The sequence below is a fragment of the Cryptotermes secundus genome, unplaced genomic scaffold, assembly GCF_002891405.2.
Source record: "Cryptotermes secundus unplaced genomic scaffold, Csec_1.0 scaffold518, whole genome shotgun sequence".
NCBI classification, from domain to species: domain Eukaryota; kingdom Metazoa; phylum Arthropoda; class Insecta; order Blattodea; family Kalotermitidae; genus Cryptotermes; species Cryptotermes secundus.
Genome location: NW_019731580.1, coordinates 707,997 through 727,297, shown reverse-complemented (window position 1 = coordinate 727,297; position 19,301 = coordinate 707,997). Strand labels below are relative to the sequence as shown.

Below are 19,301 nucleotides of genomic sequence, written 5' to 3'. Positions count from 1 at the left end.
TCAACGAGATTGTGTCTTTGGCCAAGATCATGGGGCTGGAGGTGGATAACAATGATATCGATGAGCTTGTGGAAGAGCACAGCCAAGAGCTGACCACCGAAGAGCTTATGGAGTTGCATTGTGTTTCACAGCAAGAAGTTGTGGAGGAGAGTTTGTCAGAGGAGGAGGAGGAGGAGGAGGAGGTAACAGCAAAGCAACAATCTTCTGGCACAATTAGAGAAATGCTGAAAGCATGGGAAACTGTTGCATCGTACATTGAGAAGCATCACCCTAATAAGGCAGTGCCTATGCGCACTACAAATTTATTTAATGATAATGCTGTGTCACATTTTCACCAAATTTTGAAGCGTCGGCAAAAACAAATGTCACTAGACAGCTTTCTAGTAAAAAAGAATTAGATATGTATCATAAATAATAAATTAGTTATTACATTTTTTGTGTGTGTGTTTCTGCAAATCAAATTCGCATTCCAGGTTGATTCATTCCACACAGAAGAAAAGATGAAGATGATTCACACTCATTAACAATGTATATATAATTTTCTTTGAATAAACGTTATACATAAAATTTGTTTAGTATTTTTTTTCAGCATGGAACACATCATATTTTACATTAATTTATATGGGAAAAATTGTTTCGCATTATGAGTAAGATTCTGGAACGAATTATGCTCATTAAGCGAGGTTCCACTGTATCATGGCGTCATGACTCAGGAGAATACGGTACATAGATTTGAATTGCAAGTGACATCAGTTTTTTCAACATGTAGCCACATGTAAGCTGAAAGGGCTGAGAACACATAAAAAGTGAAAAAGAAATTAATAACTAGATTAAAAAATGGAAATAGACTATGAATATCTGCATACCTCCACGTGAAATTTCTATTATGAATGGGAATGTCAGAGATTGTAAAAGAGAGTGGACACAAGCAGTCCCTCCACTGCATGATTGTCAGGATCATATTCATTGACTGTTATCAGATGTTTCTTTCTTTCGCTATCAAATTTGTCCCTTCATTCTAATCCCATGCCTTCTCATCACATCCCACAGACACATTCAGATTCAAGGAAAGACAGAGAAATATATGAAACAATACTGGAATTCTTGTGATAAATGTAACAAAACTGTGTAGTTGATCAAGCAGTAAATAAAGTTAGTTTTCATTATTTTCACATATTGTCTCAATTTAAAAATAAAAAGGTTTATCTTTTGTGTGCTTTTGTGTAGTCTTTCAATTCCTCAGTTAATTCTCTGAGAATTTCTGATGTCAGGAGAGATGAACAGATTCGGAGACTATATAAATCCCCAGTAGCCAAAAGTCGTAATGTACAAGTAAGTATCTGTGTAGATGTGGGTTACTTTTCCCATCTTATGATACATTATCTGAACATTCAATCTAATTTTATTCACTCACTTTTTAACAGTCTCATAAAGCGGCCTCCGTAGTCTGGAGGTAACGTCCCCACCTCATGACTCGTAGTACGCGGGTTCAAATACCCGGCGGAGGTCGTCGAATTTTTTAAGGGTGGAAAAAATCAGGGAGGAAGTCCTCCAGGAGGGACTTTAAGCCGTGGGTCCCGTGTCATAGCTTTACGGCACGTAAAAGAACGTCATATCTCCTAAGGAGGTCACTGAGCTAAATTAACGGACGTTTCCCACCCAACAGCAGTCTCTAATACCTCTGGTAGATGGGGGAAACATTATAGATACCTCTCAGCTAGTAGAGCCGGTCTTGCCGGCTGGGCAGGACTGATGGTAAGCACCAGTTCCGGTAGGATATAGAGACTGGTAGAAATCATAGAGGGAAGCACAATGGACCAATACAGGTCTCAGTGCATGGGGAAATCCACCCTCTCCAATAACTGACTAACTAACAGTCTCATAAATTCACTGAACAAAGTTAAATTTGCATGACATGTCTCAATCTGTGGTCTTGGCCCTATCCTCTTTCAGTTCCTGCATCTTCTGCCTATAATAATTGAGTATATGACTACATAAGCAGTAGCTGAGAGAAACAAATTGATGACAGACTTTAAAAATAAAACTTCATATTCGAAAGGGATGTTTCACAATTGTCATCATCAGCAATCTACCACAGTCTAAATAAAGATTGTCATGTGCTTTGAAGTTTCTCCATATTGCTGACAACACAATGGAAATTAATTGCCATTGCAGTAGATTTCCATCAGCATTGCTGGAAATAGTATGGTAATAAAATCGCCAAACATTGCCCAGAGTTTATCAGTTTTTTTGCTTGTACCTTTAATCATTGGGTTCTGCTGCCAGGCTTGAAGTCTCATTGTAGGAGTCTTTGTTTAACCACACTAACAATAAATTAGGTGACCTGTATGTCATGGACTTCCTGCTTATGTAATATTCTAAACAGTTTAATTATGTCACCTCAGTATTTTTCTGAGAACTTAGTTTTCAGACATCTTTTATTTATTACATTTCCTCAAAATAGTAGGCTGAATTTCATAATCATTCAGATCAACTGTCCGAACTATCGTTTTTCAGATTTGCGTGTTTTTTTAATCTTAGTGCATAGAAAGTTGTTGTGATGGTAACAAGCAGTGTTCTGCATTATGACTGTCACTGTAGTATTGTAGGTGAGTAAAAATGTTTCAGAGGAACATGGCCTCCATCTTCTGGGGTAAAATGGGTATGGTGAGGTTGCATTCAGGTTCTATAGGTGGGTTGTGAGAAATGTGGTCACTAGATATACAGATAATGGGAGGGGAGATGAATCCCAGCCTCCTGTGAGGCTTGTGGACCACTTTCCTTGCAACTTTGTATAAAACATGACCACAGACTCACCACATAATTTCATCCCTGTTCCTCAAGACACTGGTTTCTACTCACAACCCTATATGTTGCCACAAGCATGAGGACCACATTATAAGCCTGAATGCTTACATGAGTGATGGTAGCAGTTCACATGCATGTAGTATTTTTGTAAACTTTGAAGAAGCCTGAAGTTACCTCTCTGTGCTTGTCTGATCTGTTGAGGCTTCCATCTTCTTCTTCATCAACTCCATTAACTCTTTTAGGAAAGCTTGTTTACGAGGATCAGGACAACCTGCAAGGTACCAGCTGCCATGCTTATATGTTCATGCACTATGATCACATTGAAATCTACTCAATTTTTACTTCAGTAGCAAATTTAACTGTTTTTGATGCCATTTAGAATGAAGTTTCCATTTGAAATTTTTGGGGGGAGCAGCAGTGGATTTGAATAGTGGACAGCCATAAATGGATGTAAATTGAACACACACAATTAATTTGGGGCCACTGAAATTAATCATTAAGTTCATATGCAAAAAGGGTTATGCAATATGTATTGAATTTGCAACTATAGTAACAAGATAAAACAAGACTACAAATGGCATTTAGTTTTTAGTTACCTTTAATGGTCTGCCACCTATTAACACAGTACTTCACCTCTGCTATCAGATAATACAAAAAATATGCCTGGGTTTAAATTATGTGAAGAATACAGTAACTATAGCATTTGAGGTTTTCGCAGTGGTGGTTGTGAAACATCAACCGATGTTTCAGAGGAACATATTAGTTGACTTTCAATGGACTACATGGCATTATATCCCAGAAGATAGAACCCTTCAAATGCAATAAAATTATTTGAAAAGAGCAACATAAACACAGTAAAATTAAACTATGTGTGATAGCAGAAGTTCAGCACTGCTGACACCAGACATCACCACTGGATATGATACCGAGACATTCCTTCCACAATCCATTCCCACAGTCTACTTTCATAAGCCCCATCAAATTGTTATTCTCCCTTCTTAGTGTTACAACAGGCCATTTTGTAAAACCTTTTCTCACCAAAATCCCATGTGCATTTCTTGGTTCCCAATTCAAACTACGTGCCCAGCACATTGTAACATCCCATACATAACTACCCTAATAAACTATATGAAGATTTAAATCACTCCTATAACAGTCTTCTCTCGCTTCAAATATGAAATTCCAGTACATAACATTATTTCAGTCTACAATGACTATTCGATAAAATTTGAAAAACTATGTGAGCTAAATTAATTCTGTAAATGAACTGAGGCAAGAACAGTTTTATTCACAATTCCTACCGCTCATAGGACGCAGGGGTGTGGATATGGCATCACACTTCGGCACCTGATCCTTCACAGACGTCCCTGGTATGGGCTTCCCACTGTCCTCATGCACACACCAACAGTAACCTGTACAGCAGCAGGATTAGGTGTGCTAGATTTGTGTTAAGTACTAAGGGCTCTTTCCCCATGGGATAAAGGGGCTAGGGCCCAAAGCTGACCACTTACCACCATATGTTATTGAGGTTAAGAGTACATGAGGTATACTTCCACTACCCCATTCATCTTCATCAAATGGTGCATAATTAAGAGCAGGGACAACTTTACCTTTAAGAGTAATCAGTTACTTGGTTTGTCCACTGCATTGGCTATAAGTACAGACATAGCTTGTACCTCAGCAGGTATTTGAACTGGGTACTTCAAGAATATAAAGCAGATGTACTACCCACAATGTTAGGATACTCTGCCTAATACCCATCAGAATCATTTTAATTAGTGAATTTAATGGGAAAGGAGATTATGAGTTGTAGAAGGGTTGTGTTAATGCAGTTCTTTGTAGCAGATTTTTTTTTGTGGTTATGCTATGAAGGCAGGGCTCAGTTGTGAGGGGCTATCTTACACTATACTTTAGCACAGAGCTTCTTTCTGGTATTGTGTAATAGCACATGACCAGTAACACCATGGAGCAGAATTCATATCGAGAAGTTAAATCAGTCAAGAAATTCCCACCTTTTATAGAACCTGAGGGTTCAGTATCATGTTCACAGGAGCCAACCCCAAACCCTATCCTGAGCCAAATGAATCAAGTTCACAGAGTTCAAGTTTACATCTCTCAAATTTTTGTTACAAACTTACAAAGTGTTAGCCCCATCCATACCTATATTAATATTGGCACTTTTCTTTCTAGAAACATATCAACACTTACCTGAAATTTACAAGTATTTTCTGGAAACATTTTAATATCTATGATTGTATTAAAATCTCAGTACATGAAATCAGTTTTGATTACCTTCAGTTAGGATAGATGATTTGGAGGTGTGTGTGGGACAGCAAGTGAAAGATATGCTATAATGATTTGTCAGGTATGACAACAGGGAAGTAAACTCAAGAAAATGTAGGGATATTCAGGACATGCTGAAAGGAAAATGAAGGCTGGAATGGGGCCAGAATCCAAGCCAAAGACCAGATGCAGCAGTCAGCTTCTTGGAACATCTTGTCATTATCAGGTAGAACAGCAACAGGCTTCAGACACTCAAGTTACCTGTAGATTTGTAGCATTGTATGGTTTGGTATCGTCCATCTGGTGTACATTCTGGTACATAGAATTCACTGTAGTTGATTTTCTGTTCTTCCAAAACTGCTTTTCTGTCTGAATGACAGTCATTTCCTGTAAGAAAATTAAGCATTTGAGATATGTCTTTCTCCCCAGAGGATTAGGGACTAGTATCTTTCCTTAAGACTGGTCTTCTGGGACATGATACTATGTCATCAGTACAGGGCTACAAAAATTTTCACTGCCTTGAAAACTTCATACCTCATGAAGTATCATTCCTGACTATACTGAATGATTCTAAGAACAGAAACTAAGAGCTGATCTTTCTCTGTTATAGATAGAATTGTTCTGTTGAATATACAATGTGTGTTAATACTTTTTTTTTATTTTCCTTAGAAGTTTTACAAACAATTAGAGGAGGTATATAGGTATGTCAGATGTTATATGAGTTTTAAAGTTAAGAACCTAACATATGTATAAGTCTGTTTAATGAAATACAGATTCCATGATTGTGTAATGGGGTGAATGCTGAAATTCCTGTCTTTGTTATAACCATGGAAGCATTGATACATACTCAGATATAATAACTATCCTCGGCTTATTCATTCAATTGAAAGTCTTATGATAGACATACATATATTCCTGTTAAAATAGATTATGGTTCCTCCAACAAGTATATTGTTACCTTCTTAGTTTATTTAACAGTGTCTCCTTAACTGTGTAGGTTATTTAATGTCAAGTGAGTGGATGACTGTGGATGTTGAATTGGAGAGGATGTGAACAGAGGCAGTCATGGTCTCTTTTAAGGTACTGTCTAAAAATTATCTTGGAGGGAATGAGGGAAATCATGAAAAATAATGGCTGGAGCAGCTGGTCTGCAGGACAAGAATAGAAACTTGGGCCACCAGAGCTTTAAGTAGAAGTGCTTGCTCTTCAGCATTCAGTGGCAAGTATGCTTGGACTTGGTAGTGAAAGAGTAAGTCGTAACTATTCATAAGATAGTGAATTGATTGCATCAAGTTATGTACAGAGTAGGAGAAACATTCAAGCTGTCTACCTCTACTTCGACTAACCTTCAGATTCGTCGTGTCTTTCTAGTGACGAGTCATCGTCGAGATTTGGCAGAAGTTCTGTGAGGGTTGTGACAGTCTCCTGCATTACTGGGAAACAAGACACCACCAGTTATAAAGCTCATACTTAAGTAAGTATGAAGGTTATTTAGTTTGTTAGGAGGAACATAGAGAATTAAAGATGCTTTCATTATGTTGTCTTGATTCAGCAGTATCAGTAATAGTAACATATTTTACAAAAGCAGCACAGTAATTCCACCTTATCTTTGATATTTTATGTAACATGCACTTGAAATTTCATCTCATAATTGAAACAGCATATTATTATATTCATGAAACTGACCATTATATACATCACCAAGATATTTTCATGCTGAAGCATAACACAATGGATGTGTATAATAGATATGGGAATAAAGCACCACACATTCTCACCCTTGATATTAAACAGAGGTTAGTGGTCAGCTTCACGTTCCATCCACCTTTAGTACCAATGGAGAATTTGCATTGCCCATACCAAAAAATTCCTGTATGGGGACTGATGAATGAGATGGCACTGTTGTGACCCATTGGGTAAATTTTGGCAGGACAGCTCTTTCCCACACACAAGTTAAAATAATTTATTTGTATGTTTATTTAATAACATTTTTAACATCAAATGTTCATATGATTGTTGACTGATAAATCAGAAAGGGTCTTGAGCAAAGTAATCATAACCAATACCTATGTTAAGGTACTGTTTCAGCATTTGAGAGCCACAGAAAATAAAAATAGATAAATAGGATAATGTAAGGATTAGGGGATATATATATTTTTTTGAGGAATAAATATACCTGTAAGTATTAAATAAGAGAATGTTGAATGTAATGTTGACGTTAGGCACCAACAATCTTGCAGAAATCCAAATAAAATTTATATTAAATGTAAACATCATTAAACTATGAAACAATTATACAGTTCTGTTGGTAATTTACATAGTATAGAGTCTACCCTAAAATTATAGTAGTTTTTCAGTTATCCAAGATGTTCTCTGGCACTGAAAGTTAGTCATGGTGTTCACAAAGGACCTGACCTAATTTTTAGCAACATTGTCGTTTTGCGATCTCCATTCTATCTGATTTTTCTTCTTATTTCTGTGTCCTTTGAGAAAAATGTTCTAATATAACATATCGTTGCATACTGGCAGAACGTACAGCAGTCTATTTAATCTGTGGAATAGTGTGCATGTATATGTATATATAAATTAAAGTAGGTGAAATAGGAATATACATTCTCCAGCTTTGTTTTAACTAGGATATGTTTCATATGTAGCCATCTTTATTTATGTGGCAAATGTAATTTTAGATTACAGCTTTCCTGTTATGAAAAAAATTAAATAAAGTAAGTCATTAATATCGGTATACCAGTTATGGTTATGGAATGAAAAGGAAATGCTGGAAATTTTCTACTCAGATGTTTGTGAAATTCTTACCAATTTGGAATTGTCTGATGAAGGCAGTAATTGTGGTGAACTGTAAGATATGTTATGGACCAAACTGAATTATATATACTGAAACTATAAAAATGAGGAAAACCAAAGAAGTCTCCATTATATTCTAAGTGATTATTTCAAGAACACATTTTCAGTCATTATGGTTAAACAGCATAGAGTCGTATAAAGATTTCAGTTATGAATTGGAAAGAATGTGAAAGTAACTGGTCAAGTTCTACTTTAATCTGTTGAAAACTTCTTTCATCTGCTTTTAAATGGCAGAAAATTTCTGTCATTACAGTGATATCTTATTTTTATGCCTTCTTTGGTGTATACAATATATCGACAAGTCAAATGCATTCTTTAGTGAAAGAAGACTACAGAAGAACATATGGCTGACATCTTTGATGACAAGACAAATACTAGCATAATCTGAGCACAAACTACAAAGTATCTCTGAGACATGGACGAAATTGTCAATTCTGTCTCAGAGACAATGTCGCTCAGACGCTGCATTAAAGTGTTACTGCTGAACTTGCCCAAGTCCTGAGGAAACCTATGAGAAATATGAGCCAGGACTCCCAATCTTCAGGCTGAGGTTGGAACCCAGGACTGTTCAAAATACAAAACAGTGGTGCCAACCACTATATCTACTGCACTGGTGTATAATAATTGTCATGACAATGTTGGCAGCTTTGAATCTGGCTGTGACAGTCTGAAGTTTAGTTGTCTTGAACATTTGTGTTCCACAGTTACTATACAGTCACTACAACTACAAGAGCATGTTCATTGTTATTGGCAACACTGATGTAGATCCTGTTTCTAGGTAAGACACTATATATGAGTAGACATATTGCCAGTGTTTTGGAGGACTTTACTTTCTCCATACTCAAGCTGAAGTTCATCAAAAAACAGTATCTGCATTAATACTCGCCTGACAGTATTTGATACTAAAGTGAGTGCACTTTCCCAGAATCAAAGACCATCTGCACTATCTTAGATAATCATAGATGTTGTCATGTTTTCTTCAGCAGATGCCATGCAACAGTCACAGAACTTTCACATATAATAGTACAAGTTCAGATAAATCAAAATACATATTGATATTCAGTTTACAGCCATCAGAAGCATTTTACCCCATGCCGTCATTGGCTCACACATAGGTTTAAGCCCTGACCACTCTTAATATAGTAGAACACAGTAAATGTAAATGTCCCCTGCCATGCTTAATATATTAAAATATAATACATTCACTTAATAATCTTGTTGGCTTCATCACATTTATTCTTTGCTGTCTATATCAGCATGAGTTTTAATATATAAGATGATAACAAGGTTTGGTATGTGTGTCATCATCAAACCATTAAACACATCTAAATGTGAAAACATACTATTAGCCAATGAAAATATGTCCTTATTCTGTACATGAATTCCTCAGACAGATAAAATTCCTACAAAATGCAGTATATGACAATTATATTAGATTAACAATGTCACTGTAAAACTATAAACTTTATATTCTCATCACTAGGACTAATTGTTTCTATGTAAGAAATTTGTGTAAGCTTGTATCCACATATGTTGAATTAATGCTTTTAGAAGATTTGGTGCTGTCACTTTGTCTTTGTTTTCTGTTGAGTTAAGTGCTATGGATTTTTTGTATTTTCTATATTATTAGTATTTTTTGTGCTGATGTGTTCGATTGTATTTTCGGCTGGTAGTGTATATTTGGGCAACACATCTGTGTGAGTCCACGTTCGCACTGCTAGTCAGAAGAGCGTACAACATCCCATTCCAACAGTAACAATATAGATAGGCAAAGACAGTACAAATAACATTTAATTTGATAAAATTAGCAAGAACATGGTGGAACCAAATCTCTTAAAATAATTCATTTAGAATATGTGGCCATAATTTTATGTAGTTTTATCATATAAAAAGTTTTGAAGAAAGACAAATGATGTACCTATAAGATATATATTTTTAATTCAATACAGTACTATATTATTGTAATATAATTGTAATATGATGTATTGTAGAGGAATATTAGGAGTCTGATTAATTAATGTGCCAAATAAGAAAGCACTTTCATTAGCTAATGGTACAATTTTTTTCACATTTATATATGATTAATGGTCTGATGATGGCACACATATGCTGAAACATGTTACCATTTTAACTTCCATGTGTTAAAACCCATAATGATGCAATGGAGAAGAATGAGAACATAGCAGTATATTACAATTAAAATTTTTGAACATGTCTAATATCAAAACCATATATTCAAAAAGACAACAATTCTGGGACACCGAAAGAAATGGAGAGACAGAGGAGAAAATGAATAATAGAATATACAGATTTTGATTAATCCTGCATTGTGAGGCAAGCTGTTATCCAAGAAAGCTTGATACAGCATTTGAAGCAGAAGCAAATACCTGTAGTGGAGTCTTCAGTGTAAGGAAACATATTTCATAACATTCACTGATGTCACTAAACTTGATTATGCAGTAAGCAGGTATGCACTAAGCTGCAGGTTGTGCATTTGGTAAAAGAGAATAAAATAAGCTGGTGATCTACATGAGTGCAAAGCCATAGGTTATTTTACAGCAACATTATTTAATTTATGTTGACATATTTACAGCAGTGATTAAGGAATGATTTAAGAATTAGCCAGGGAATTTCATAAACTCACTGCATAGCAGATATGGATGATGTAAATTTTATTATGTACTTGCTGTGCTTTGAGATGCATAGGTTGTTGTCCACATTTAGGAATTAACTCTGTATTTGGTTTAGGCTTTACATCTTCAGCCTTTCCTAATACTCTTAGGCTTTCCTGATAGCACAGTGTAGACTACAAATTAAACCTCCCAGCCCTTAAGTCACTCAATTTTATTATTCTAGTATAGGGTGACCAGCTTTCGGTCATGAATTTCAGCAGATTTAGTCACGACAAATTTTGCGCATTTTTAGCGGCGCGGCGTCGTTCCAGCAAACGTTCATGGAATGGATAATATTAAACAAAACAATTAATTTACATTGTATATAATATACAGGTCACAATATAGAATAAATTTTACAAATTTGCATGTTTCTTAGTCCTAACCTATATGTATTTGTCCACTGATGCTGCAGAACTAAGCATTTTTTTATCTTCTTGTGCGAATTCAAAAAACTCTTTACAACTATAGTCATATTTAATTGCTACCATTAGCTTTGACTTAGTTCTAAACTGCTTTGATTTCACTGATCAGTCAATTTATTGCTCATCAGTGAAAAAATTCTTTCAGTATGGGCATTTGAGCCTGGGATGCTTAAAACAAAGCCTAAGATCTTAATAAGGTTTGGCACATCAATTTGTTTGTTTCTTAAATCACTGAAAACATTGACCCAACTTTGTTCTATACGTCCTGTTTTTACCACATTCAGAACACTTTTTGAACTAGAAAACTCTTCATACAGGCTGTCCTCATTTACAAAAGCAAGATTAAATTCTTTTACAATGGTTTGAAAATGTCTGAAAGAAAGTCAGTTTTTTTTTTTTTTTTAATTTGATAAGTTCAGTGTTTAAATTTAATGGCAAAAGACAATGGACAGGATTTGCATTTGATAACTCAAAATTCTTAGAAATGTACTTGTGCAAGCAACAGTAGAAATTAACAAAATCATCTCTAGCACATTTCTGCAGGGGTGGATATTCCGCTGTCGATTAGTATATGCTAAACTTTCTATCGATTATTATAGGTAATTTTTCGATATTTATCGATGAGTTCCTCTAAGTCTAAACTGTCGATAATGACAGTTTATATTGGAATGTATTTGGCGGGAATAATATATAGTTTAAATTTTGCGATCTTGTTTGTTAATGAAATATACGGGAGAAATGTCAATACGGGAGCCGGGAGGATAAAAAAAAATTAGCTCTAATACGGGAGAGTTGGTCACCCTATTCTAGTATGCAGTAAGATTTATCAGGAAACTTCAGTATGGCATGTTATGATGTCCAGTCAGTTACAGTTTTGGTGTATTTATACAATGCTTTTTCAACCCCCCGCCCCCCCCCCAACTTGTAAGGTGACTGTGTATGATGGATTGGAAAGGATTAGCTGCAATAGTAAGATAAAGTTGTCCCTGTGCTTGACTAATTAAGTACTATGCCATGAAGGTGTAAGGGGGCAGACACTTAGGTCCACATTTTCTTGACCTCAGCACTAGTTGCGAGGTGGGTGGTCATCTTCACACCCTTGCCTCTTTACCCCTGGGAAAGCAGCCCCCAGTACCCGTTGGATAGGAGGCTGGGTGGGCCCCAGAGCCGGTCTGGACTATGTGGCGAAGAGAAAATTCTTGACCCTACCAGGACTCGAACTCTGACCCCTTGGTCATCCAGCCCATAGCCAGTCACTATACCGAGTCCACTGTCCCGGCTCCTAGATGCAGTAGTACTTCCTTGATTTGATGTTAGAATAGTTTCAGAGACGAGGCACAGTGAAGATATATTAAACACTCATGCATGATGAGCAAACCAACTTTTAGGTCCTAGGACTTGGAATAGGGATGATTGATTTTGGGGGTATTTAACAACATTTTTTTCAGCTCATACATAATATAATGTCAAATGGTAAATACTAAATTGAGAAGGATGTGGAAGGAAATAATTCTGGCCTATTTTAAAGTACTATCCTAGCATTTACCTTGCTGAACTGACGGAAGATAGAAAAATATCAGTCAAGACCCAGGCTGCTGGGCCGAGATTTGAACCCAGACCTTCCTGAATACAAAGTAAGAATTGTCACCATTCAGCCACATTGTGCAGTGGAGATGGATGTGGGGTGTAATGTGTATCACTTCTTTATCTGGAGACTGAAAACATTTGTATTATATTTTGAAAAGAGAAAACCAAATAATGATCATTCAGTGGTCTAGATAAATGAACTGTGTCTCTTTTAAAAGTATGTGTTTGTGAAGGAGAATCAAGTATATTTAATTTCTTCTTAATCAATTTTATTTTTAAATGTCATAGTTTTACAATGCTAAACATCCTCAGTATGCATTAAGTTTCAAGGGCAATGAAACTGTTTTGAGTGTAGGCTCCACGCTATTAAAATGTGTAGTGAGATGGAGGTATAGTTCTATGCATTCATAACTTCAGCAGTAGCTAGATGGAAGTTGTCAGCTTCTTCATGTGGCTGTTCCTCCATAACCAAAAGCCCTTGGTATTCAGTGGACAGGAAACTTGATGGGTCCCCAAAAGGCATTAAGGAAAATATAATTTAAAGAAGGATTTTACCAGGCAACAGAATCTATTCTTGAAGAACATAACTGAACCTAACAATTTCAATTAAGAGTGAGCTCAAATCTTGACAAGAAATTTGCTGAATTTTCAAAATCGTAATGTAATGGTTGGCTGATTGTAATTAATGAGTCAGAATATATTCTGAAAATACAGAATGTTTACATATAATGATTATGGTATCTGCATTTATAATGTGCAAATTCCAGAGCTAATTCTGAAACTGAATCTTAATCTTGGGTTGTGGGATGGAAGTTAAGGAACTGTCCAGAAATTACTTCTGCATATGAACCTGATTTTGCATTTATCTGTGTTCTTAAATTAATTAAATATAATAATCATCCATAATTAGTTCTAATTCATAAAATATATGCTGGAAATTTTTGCATTATTATATTTCCTGTACCAACCATTTATAGATTAATTTTACTTATGAACATGATCAGGGTTAGTGCATAAATTTCCCCCATATGATGAGAAGTCCTTGTTCTCTTATTAAATATAGATCAACTTTCTCAAGACCTCATCACAGTAACACAAAATTTAAAGACACTGTAATGATTACCAATATTGGTGTCATACAATTAATTCTGGTAAAAGTTTTATTTACAGTGTTGCAGAATCTGCTTAGATTACTGACAGTTGATAGTCTTTATAGAAACAAAAGACAAGCAGGAATTAATTTCGTGTAATATACAACAAAAGAAAGAACAGGAAAGGGTTTGTAAATCATGAAATCCCAGGTGACCACTTGGTTCATGTGTGCTGTTTTACCAGCCCTGAACCCTGATATCCAAAAGAATGTATGCACATACTTTGCATTAAGTATATGTACCTTAATGCTATATTTGTTACAGATTATCTTGCTGTGCCCCCTCATATGTCTTTTTTTTGCATATCAAATAATAATTATGTATCTGTTTCTTTAATTTTTCATGATAATAGTAATTTTTGGACAGTTCTTGAGGCATCTTTAGTCTGTAATGGCCCACCTAAGCAGGTATATCAGGCTCCTGTCTAACATATAGATGCAGTGCACAATATTTGTTTTGTGCATGCACTCACCTTTGTTCTCCATCTTCTCAGCCCCGCCCTCCTGCTGGCTCTCATCTGAGTTCAGGGACAAGAACAAATGGAAAGAGACTAAATAATAATGATGGAACTCTATTATTGAGCGTGTCTCTGCACATAATAGTCCCAGCCTATTTTCTGTATGCCTGGTAAGTATTTACAAAATACTTTAAGTAAGAAATATGTTCATATCTCCCACTTCCAATATATCTGACCAATATCATAGGATAGAACCTTCTTTGAGAAGTTGATGGTTATCTGAGTGATCAAGAAATAACGTAATGTGGTAGAACCTGACAGTCGTTCATCATCACGTACACAAAAACTCTTCTTGGTCCCTGTCTTGAGCCCATTTCAATCTAGTATACTTATGTATCTTCTTTCTTAGATTTATTTTATAATATTTTATTGTCTTGTTTGTATGAAATGTCAACAAAGTATGTATTATTAATTCATGTGTATATACAGATAATTATGTCTCATCATTGTATTGACAGTCACTGAGATATAGTAAGCCACACTGAAACTGGACATTATTATACTTAACTCCTCTTGATCTATGAAATCAGGAAGAGACATACTTTCTTTTTGGTAACTTATTGCCTTCTAAACAATAAAATATGGAGATATGAATATATTAGAATCTATGTTTGTTTTCTTTCCCTTATTCACTAGCCTGTTGTACATTAACACTAAATAAGACTGTAAATATATAAATGTGCACTTCACAGGTGTGTTTGGCAGAAGAAATTATACGTTACTTGCTAATATTCATTCTCATTTATTTGTTGCTATAAGCTTATATATTTTATGTCTTTATTTAAAGAAGTATTTATGCTTTTGTATAAAAGTTCACATTAATTAGCTAGACATTTTTATACATATTGACCTATAAATTCAGGTGGTAGGAAGCTTCAATTAATTATTACTGGGAGTAAGTGACTTTGGTAATCTTTGCGTGTGATTCATAAAATCATTGATTATTGAATATACAAATCAGGGAATGTGCACATAGCATAAGAATCATTGATTATAGAATATTTAAGGGTTATATTTACTCAGGATACACACAAAAATGAATGTAGGGCTTTGTGAAGTACCCATTATTTTTTGTCTGATTTTAACCAAAGTTGAAATGTGTAGACAAATTTTAGTAGAACTCAATGTCAGATTTCATAAAAATCTGCTGAGTGGTTCTTAGTTGTTTTATCCATGCAAATGGAGGGGATGGAGTATTTAATAGGAATTTCACAGAATTGCAAATGCACCTACTAATGACTAATGTAGACAGAGACATACAATTTACGCATTACAGAATTCACGACCTTATGTCATGTTATGTTTTACTCATGTGGAAGGTTCTCAGTTTCATTGTTTCATAGACATTAATTTGAGCAATCAGAGATGTGTTTTTGACTATTCTATTGTTCTATCAAAGATAAATTCTTTAAATCTGCATATATTCCTGTTCCAATGCACTTATTCTTTGATAAAGATATAATTCTATTAGGTTGATTGAAACTTAATGTTTCTAATTGACCCAAATTATGGATAAGTCTTTAAGAATATATTATTTCCTCTAATCAGTTGGTTAAGAAGAATGACCATATTTTGATATGTGACATCTTAACCATTACACGTGCATTAATAATGATCTTAATAGTAAGTAATATATAGCAGAACTGTTATATATTATAATTTTAAAGTACATAATTTGAATCACTATCTCTTGATGTATGCCTTCTGAAGATGACCCATATGGGCCAGAACATGTAAAGGCAGTAAAATAAATTATTTTGTATTACACTGCACTGGATATTAAGGTCATTAGAAATGCCCTTTTCATATTAATGAAGAGTGTAAAATATGCCTTCCAATTTTGTACACAATTGCATGTCCATTTATGCATGGCTTCTGTTTCCTTGCATTGCAGTTCCATATTTAATTTTGGTGCTAGCAACTTTGCCCATCTCTCCCTATCTTTGTTCCCCAAGTGCCTGAACTAACTTTGTTCCTATGTAAATGATGAGTTTCAAGTTATCATTGTGCCTAAATACCATATGGTGAAGGTGTATAGTGGGACTGGAAGTAAAGCTTCACACATTCTTAACCTTAACGCTAAATGGAGATGTGTGATCAGCTTCATGTTCTGGTGGCTTTGCCTATGGGAAGAAGTTCTTGCACCTTCCAGTTAACAGGTTAGGTGGGCTCGAGACTTGGTCTGGACATGATGGTGAAAAGACAATTCCTGCCATAAGGAATCAAACTCTGAGGCCTCAGCCTGTTGCCTGTTACTAGAATTACTGTACTCTTGGCATGTATTCTTTCCTTGCTTATACGTCAGGTTATCTTGTTTATTAATTATTGTGTCTATAAATTAATCTGCATTTTGCATAGCAGACTGTGTTCTTATTAACTGAAATAAGCTCAGTGGTTAGTCACTGTTTCCCACCACAGCAGCCTGGGCGTTAAATATGTGTTGAATAAAGTGGCACTGGGGTAGCTTTTCTCTGCGTATTTCATTTTCCTCTACCAATTTTCATTCCGCCAGAAGTTCTGTACTCGTGTATCGTCCAAGGCCAGTACAATAGACCAGTTAGTGGCTGACATACAAAGTAGATTCAGTCTCACCCCACCCCACAAAAGTTAAAAAATAAGAAATTGAATAATTTACAAATTCATTCATTAACTGACTGATGCTAAATGGTAAAAGTAAAAAAGTAAAGCTATCCCTGTACCAGGCCGTGAAAACCCATAGGGTTGTGAGACCTTGACGGTCCCACATTATCTAGACAATCGGCTCAAAGATGGGGGTAAGGTTGTCAGCCTTATGCGCCTGCCGCACTTTACTCCCCAGGAAAATTATTTAATTAATTCCTGGTACTCATTTCTGTTAGAGGCTGAGTAAACCCCAGGGCCTAGTGCGGCCGGAAGGATTAGGTCAACTGAAAAAAATCCAATGACCTGTTGATTAAATATATGAGCAGTTGACAACATTGCTTAATACAGTGCAAAGGTGTTATAGGTGGAATGAACTCATAATGTGAAATGCCACTGTAGTGGTGAAACAGAATGAGACTGCTGTAATGAATCACAAGGTAAATGCTCTGGTGAAGAGAGCTTCAATCCCTCTACTGAACCCTGGGTTCAGTTCTGTTCCTTGTTAGCAGTCTATAGAACAATTTTTTTGCAAAGAAGGTATAAAGTGTATGTGGTGGTCTGATACAGATAATGACATATTTGTGTGTCAAGTCTCCAAATAGCATGATTAGGAACAGTAGCTGTATCCTAAGCTGATTAGATGAATCCAGTATGCACCTTTGTATCCTGTTTCTTTAAGAACAATTTAAATAAAAAACAGGATGACAGATAATGTCCAGAAACATAATAATTGTAAGAACAATTTTAATAATATTCCCCTGTTTATGCTTAGGAGTATGTCTCACAAGTGGTCTTTTCCCTTCAGGTTTTCTGATTAAAATTCTGCACTATTTCTCCCATGTATGCTACATACCAAAATCATCACATCTTCCTGGATTTGTTATACCTAATACTATTTTGTGAAGAGTACAAATTCTGAAGCCCCCAACTGTGTAATTTTCTTCTTCCTTCAGTTATTTCCTCTCATTAAGAACCTCCCATCTCGTTCTGGTTCTTTAAATTGGAAGTTTTCTAAGAAGTTTTCTCTATCATAATTCATGTAGTCTACATTTTGTGTCACACTAATTGAGTTGTATTCCCAGGAATTCATAAATTCTCATATTTCAGTAAGCTAACTGCACGAGGTCATCTGCATATATCAAGAAATACCTCATTACGTGTAAAATAAATTGCCCATTCATTACTGTTTTAGGCCTTTGTGGTTGTTCATTGTTGATGTTGTTTCCCTTCTTGGGTTGCTACACTGTGTGGTTGCAGGCAATGTTGCCGACGTTTCACAGGTACATGCTGGAGGTGGAGTCAGTGTGTAGCTCCGATGTGTTGGAAACATTACCCACAGCCACACAATGTAACAACCAAAGAACAGAAATAAAGTCATTTGCCCTATAAGTCACCCTTCTTTAAGTCAGATATTTTCCTTAGTACTTTTTTCCCAAAGACTTGAAATTTACGTATTTCTGTCACAGTAGTGGACCAGATCTCCCAGTTGTGCTTGTTAAAGTAACTGATTGCACTTTCTGAATAAGTCCGTCACTTCAGAATGACTGGAAAGGTGTATTTGGGACTGACTGTACCCTGCTGAGGAAGAGTTGCCCACTCAGCAAGCTGTCCTAATCTGGGCCTTCCTGTATGAGGGTGGTAGGCAGGATTGCATAATGCTTCCACATTGTTAGAATTGGACCACTTGTCCTGGAATGATTTCATCTACTGCCCTCACTCTGTGAGCATTTCAACTCTGCCCTTGACTTCTGAACTTTGAGCAGTACAGGATAGTGACGCTGTGAGGGCTGTGTGGGAAATAAAATGTGACAGGTAAAGGTAAAGTTGTCCCTGTGCTAAACTAATTAAGCACTGCTCCAAAAAGGCCCATGGGTCCACATTTTCTTCACCTCGCCACTAGCTGGAGGTGAGTGGTCACCTTCAGGCACCGGCCGCTTTACCCCAGGGAAAGAGTCCTTAACAGGAATAGAACACACAACCTTCCGGTTCATATGAGTTTCTAAATGCATATTTTTTCAACTTTGTCTCCCCGGTTATTACGGATCACTCATTTGCCGTGGATAAAACTTATAGTTGGCTGGGGAATCCAGTGATATGGATACTACACTGCTAACTAACAGTATAAATACGTGTATTAGATTGCATAACTGCCTCCATGGATCGGCGCCCTTGGTCACTGAGCTGATCAAGAAAGTCAAATCATTATATATCCCAAAGGCCTGTCATTCGTCTGAGAGAAATGTTGAAACCACGGAGAACCTCAGTTCTATTAACAGATGATAATGCCGATACTTGAACTGTGTGCTTCCGAAATAGAAGTCAAACGCGTTAGCACTTAAACTAATCCCGTTGGTCGGATTGTGTTTCTATAGAT

At 36.0% G+C, this 19,301-nt stretch overlaps 1 protein-coding gene across 7 annotated transcripts in view; it reads right to left on the bottom strand.

The window, feature by feature from the left end:
- Positions 1-19,301, bottom strand: part of LOC111867183 (SPARC-related modular calcium-binding protein 2) — a 108,967-nt gene that overhangs the window by 7,246 nt on the left and 82,420 nt on the right. For 4 of the 7 annotated variants that reach the window (XM_023856778.2, XM_023856781.2, XM_023856784.2 and 1 more), the window contains 5 exons: positions 14,261-14,338; positions 6,438-6,524; positions 5,353-5,478; positions 4,110-4,220; positions 2,983-3,079 (listed from right to left, as the gene is read on the bottom strand). In XM_023856778.2, coding sequence (XP_023712546.1) covers positions 2,983-3,079; positions 4,110-4,220; positions 5,353-5,478; positions 6,438-6,524; positions 14,261-14,338 — 499 coding nt within the window. The remainder of the gene's footprint in view (positions 1-2,982; positions 3,080-4,109; positions 4,221-5,352; positions 5,479-6,437; positions 6,525-14,260; positions 14,339-19,301) is intronic. The other 3 variants (XM_023856779.2, XM_023856782.2, XM_023856783.2) reach the window with 3 other exon arrangements.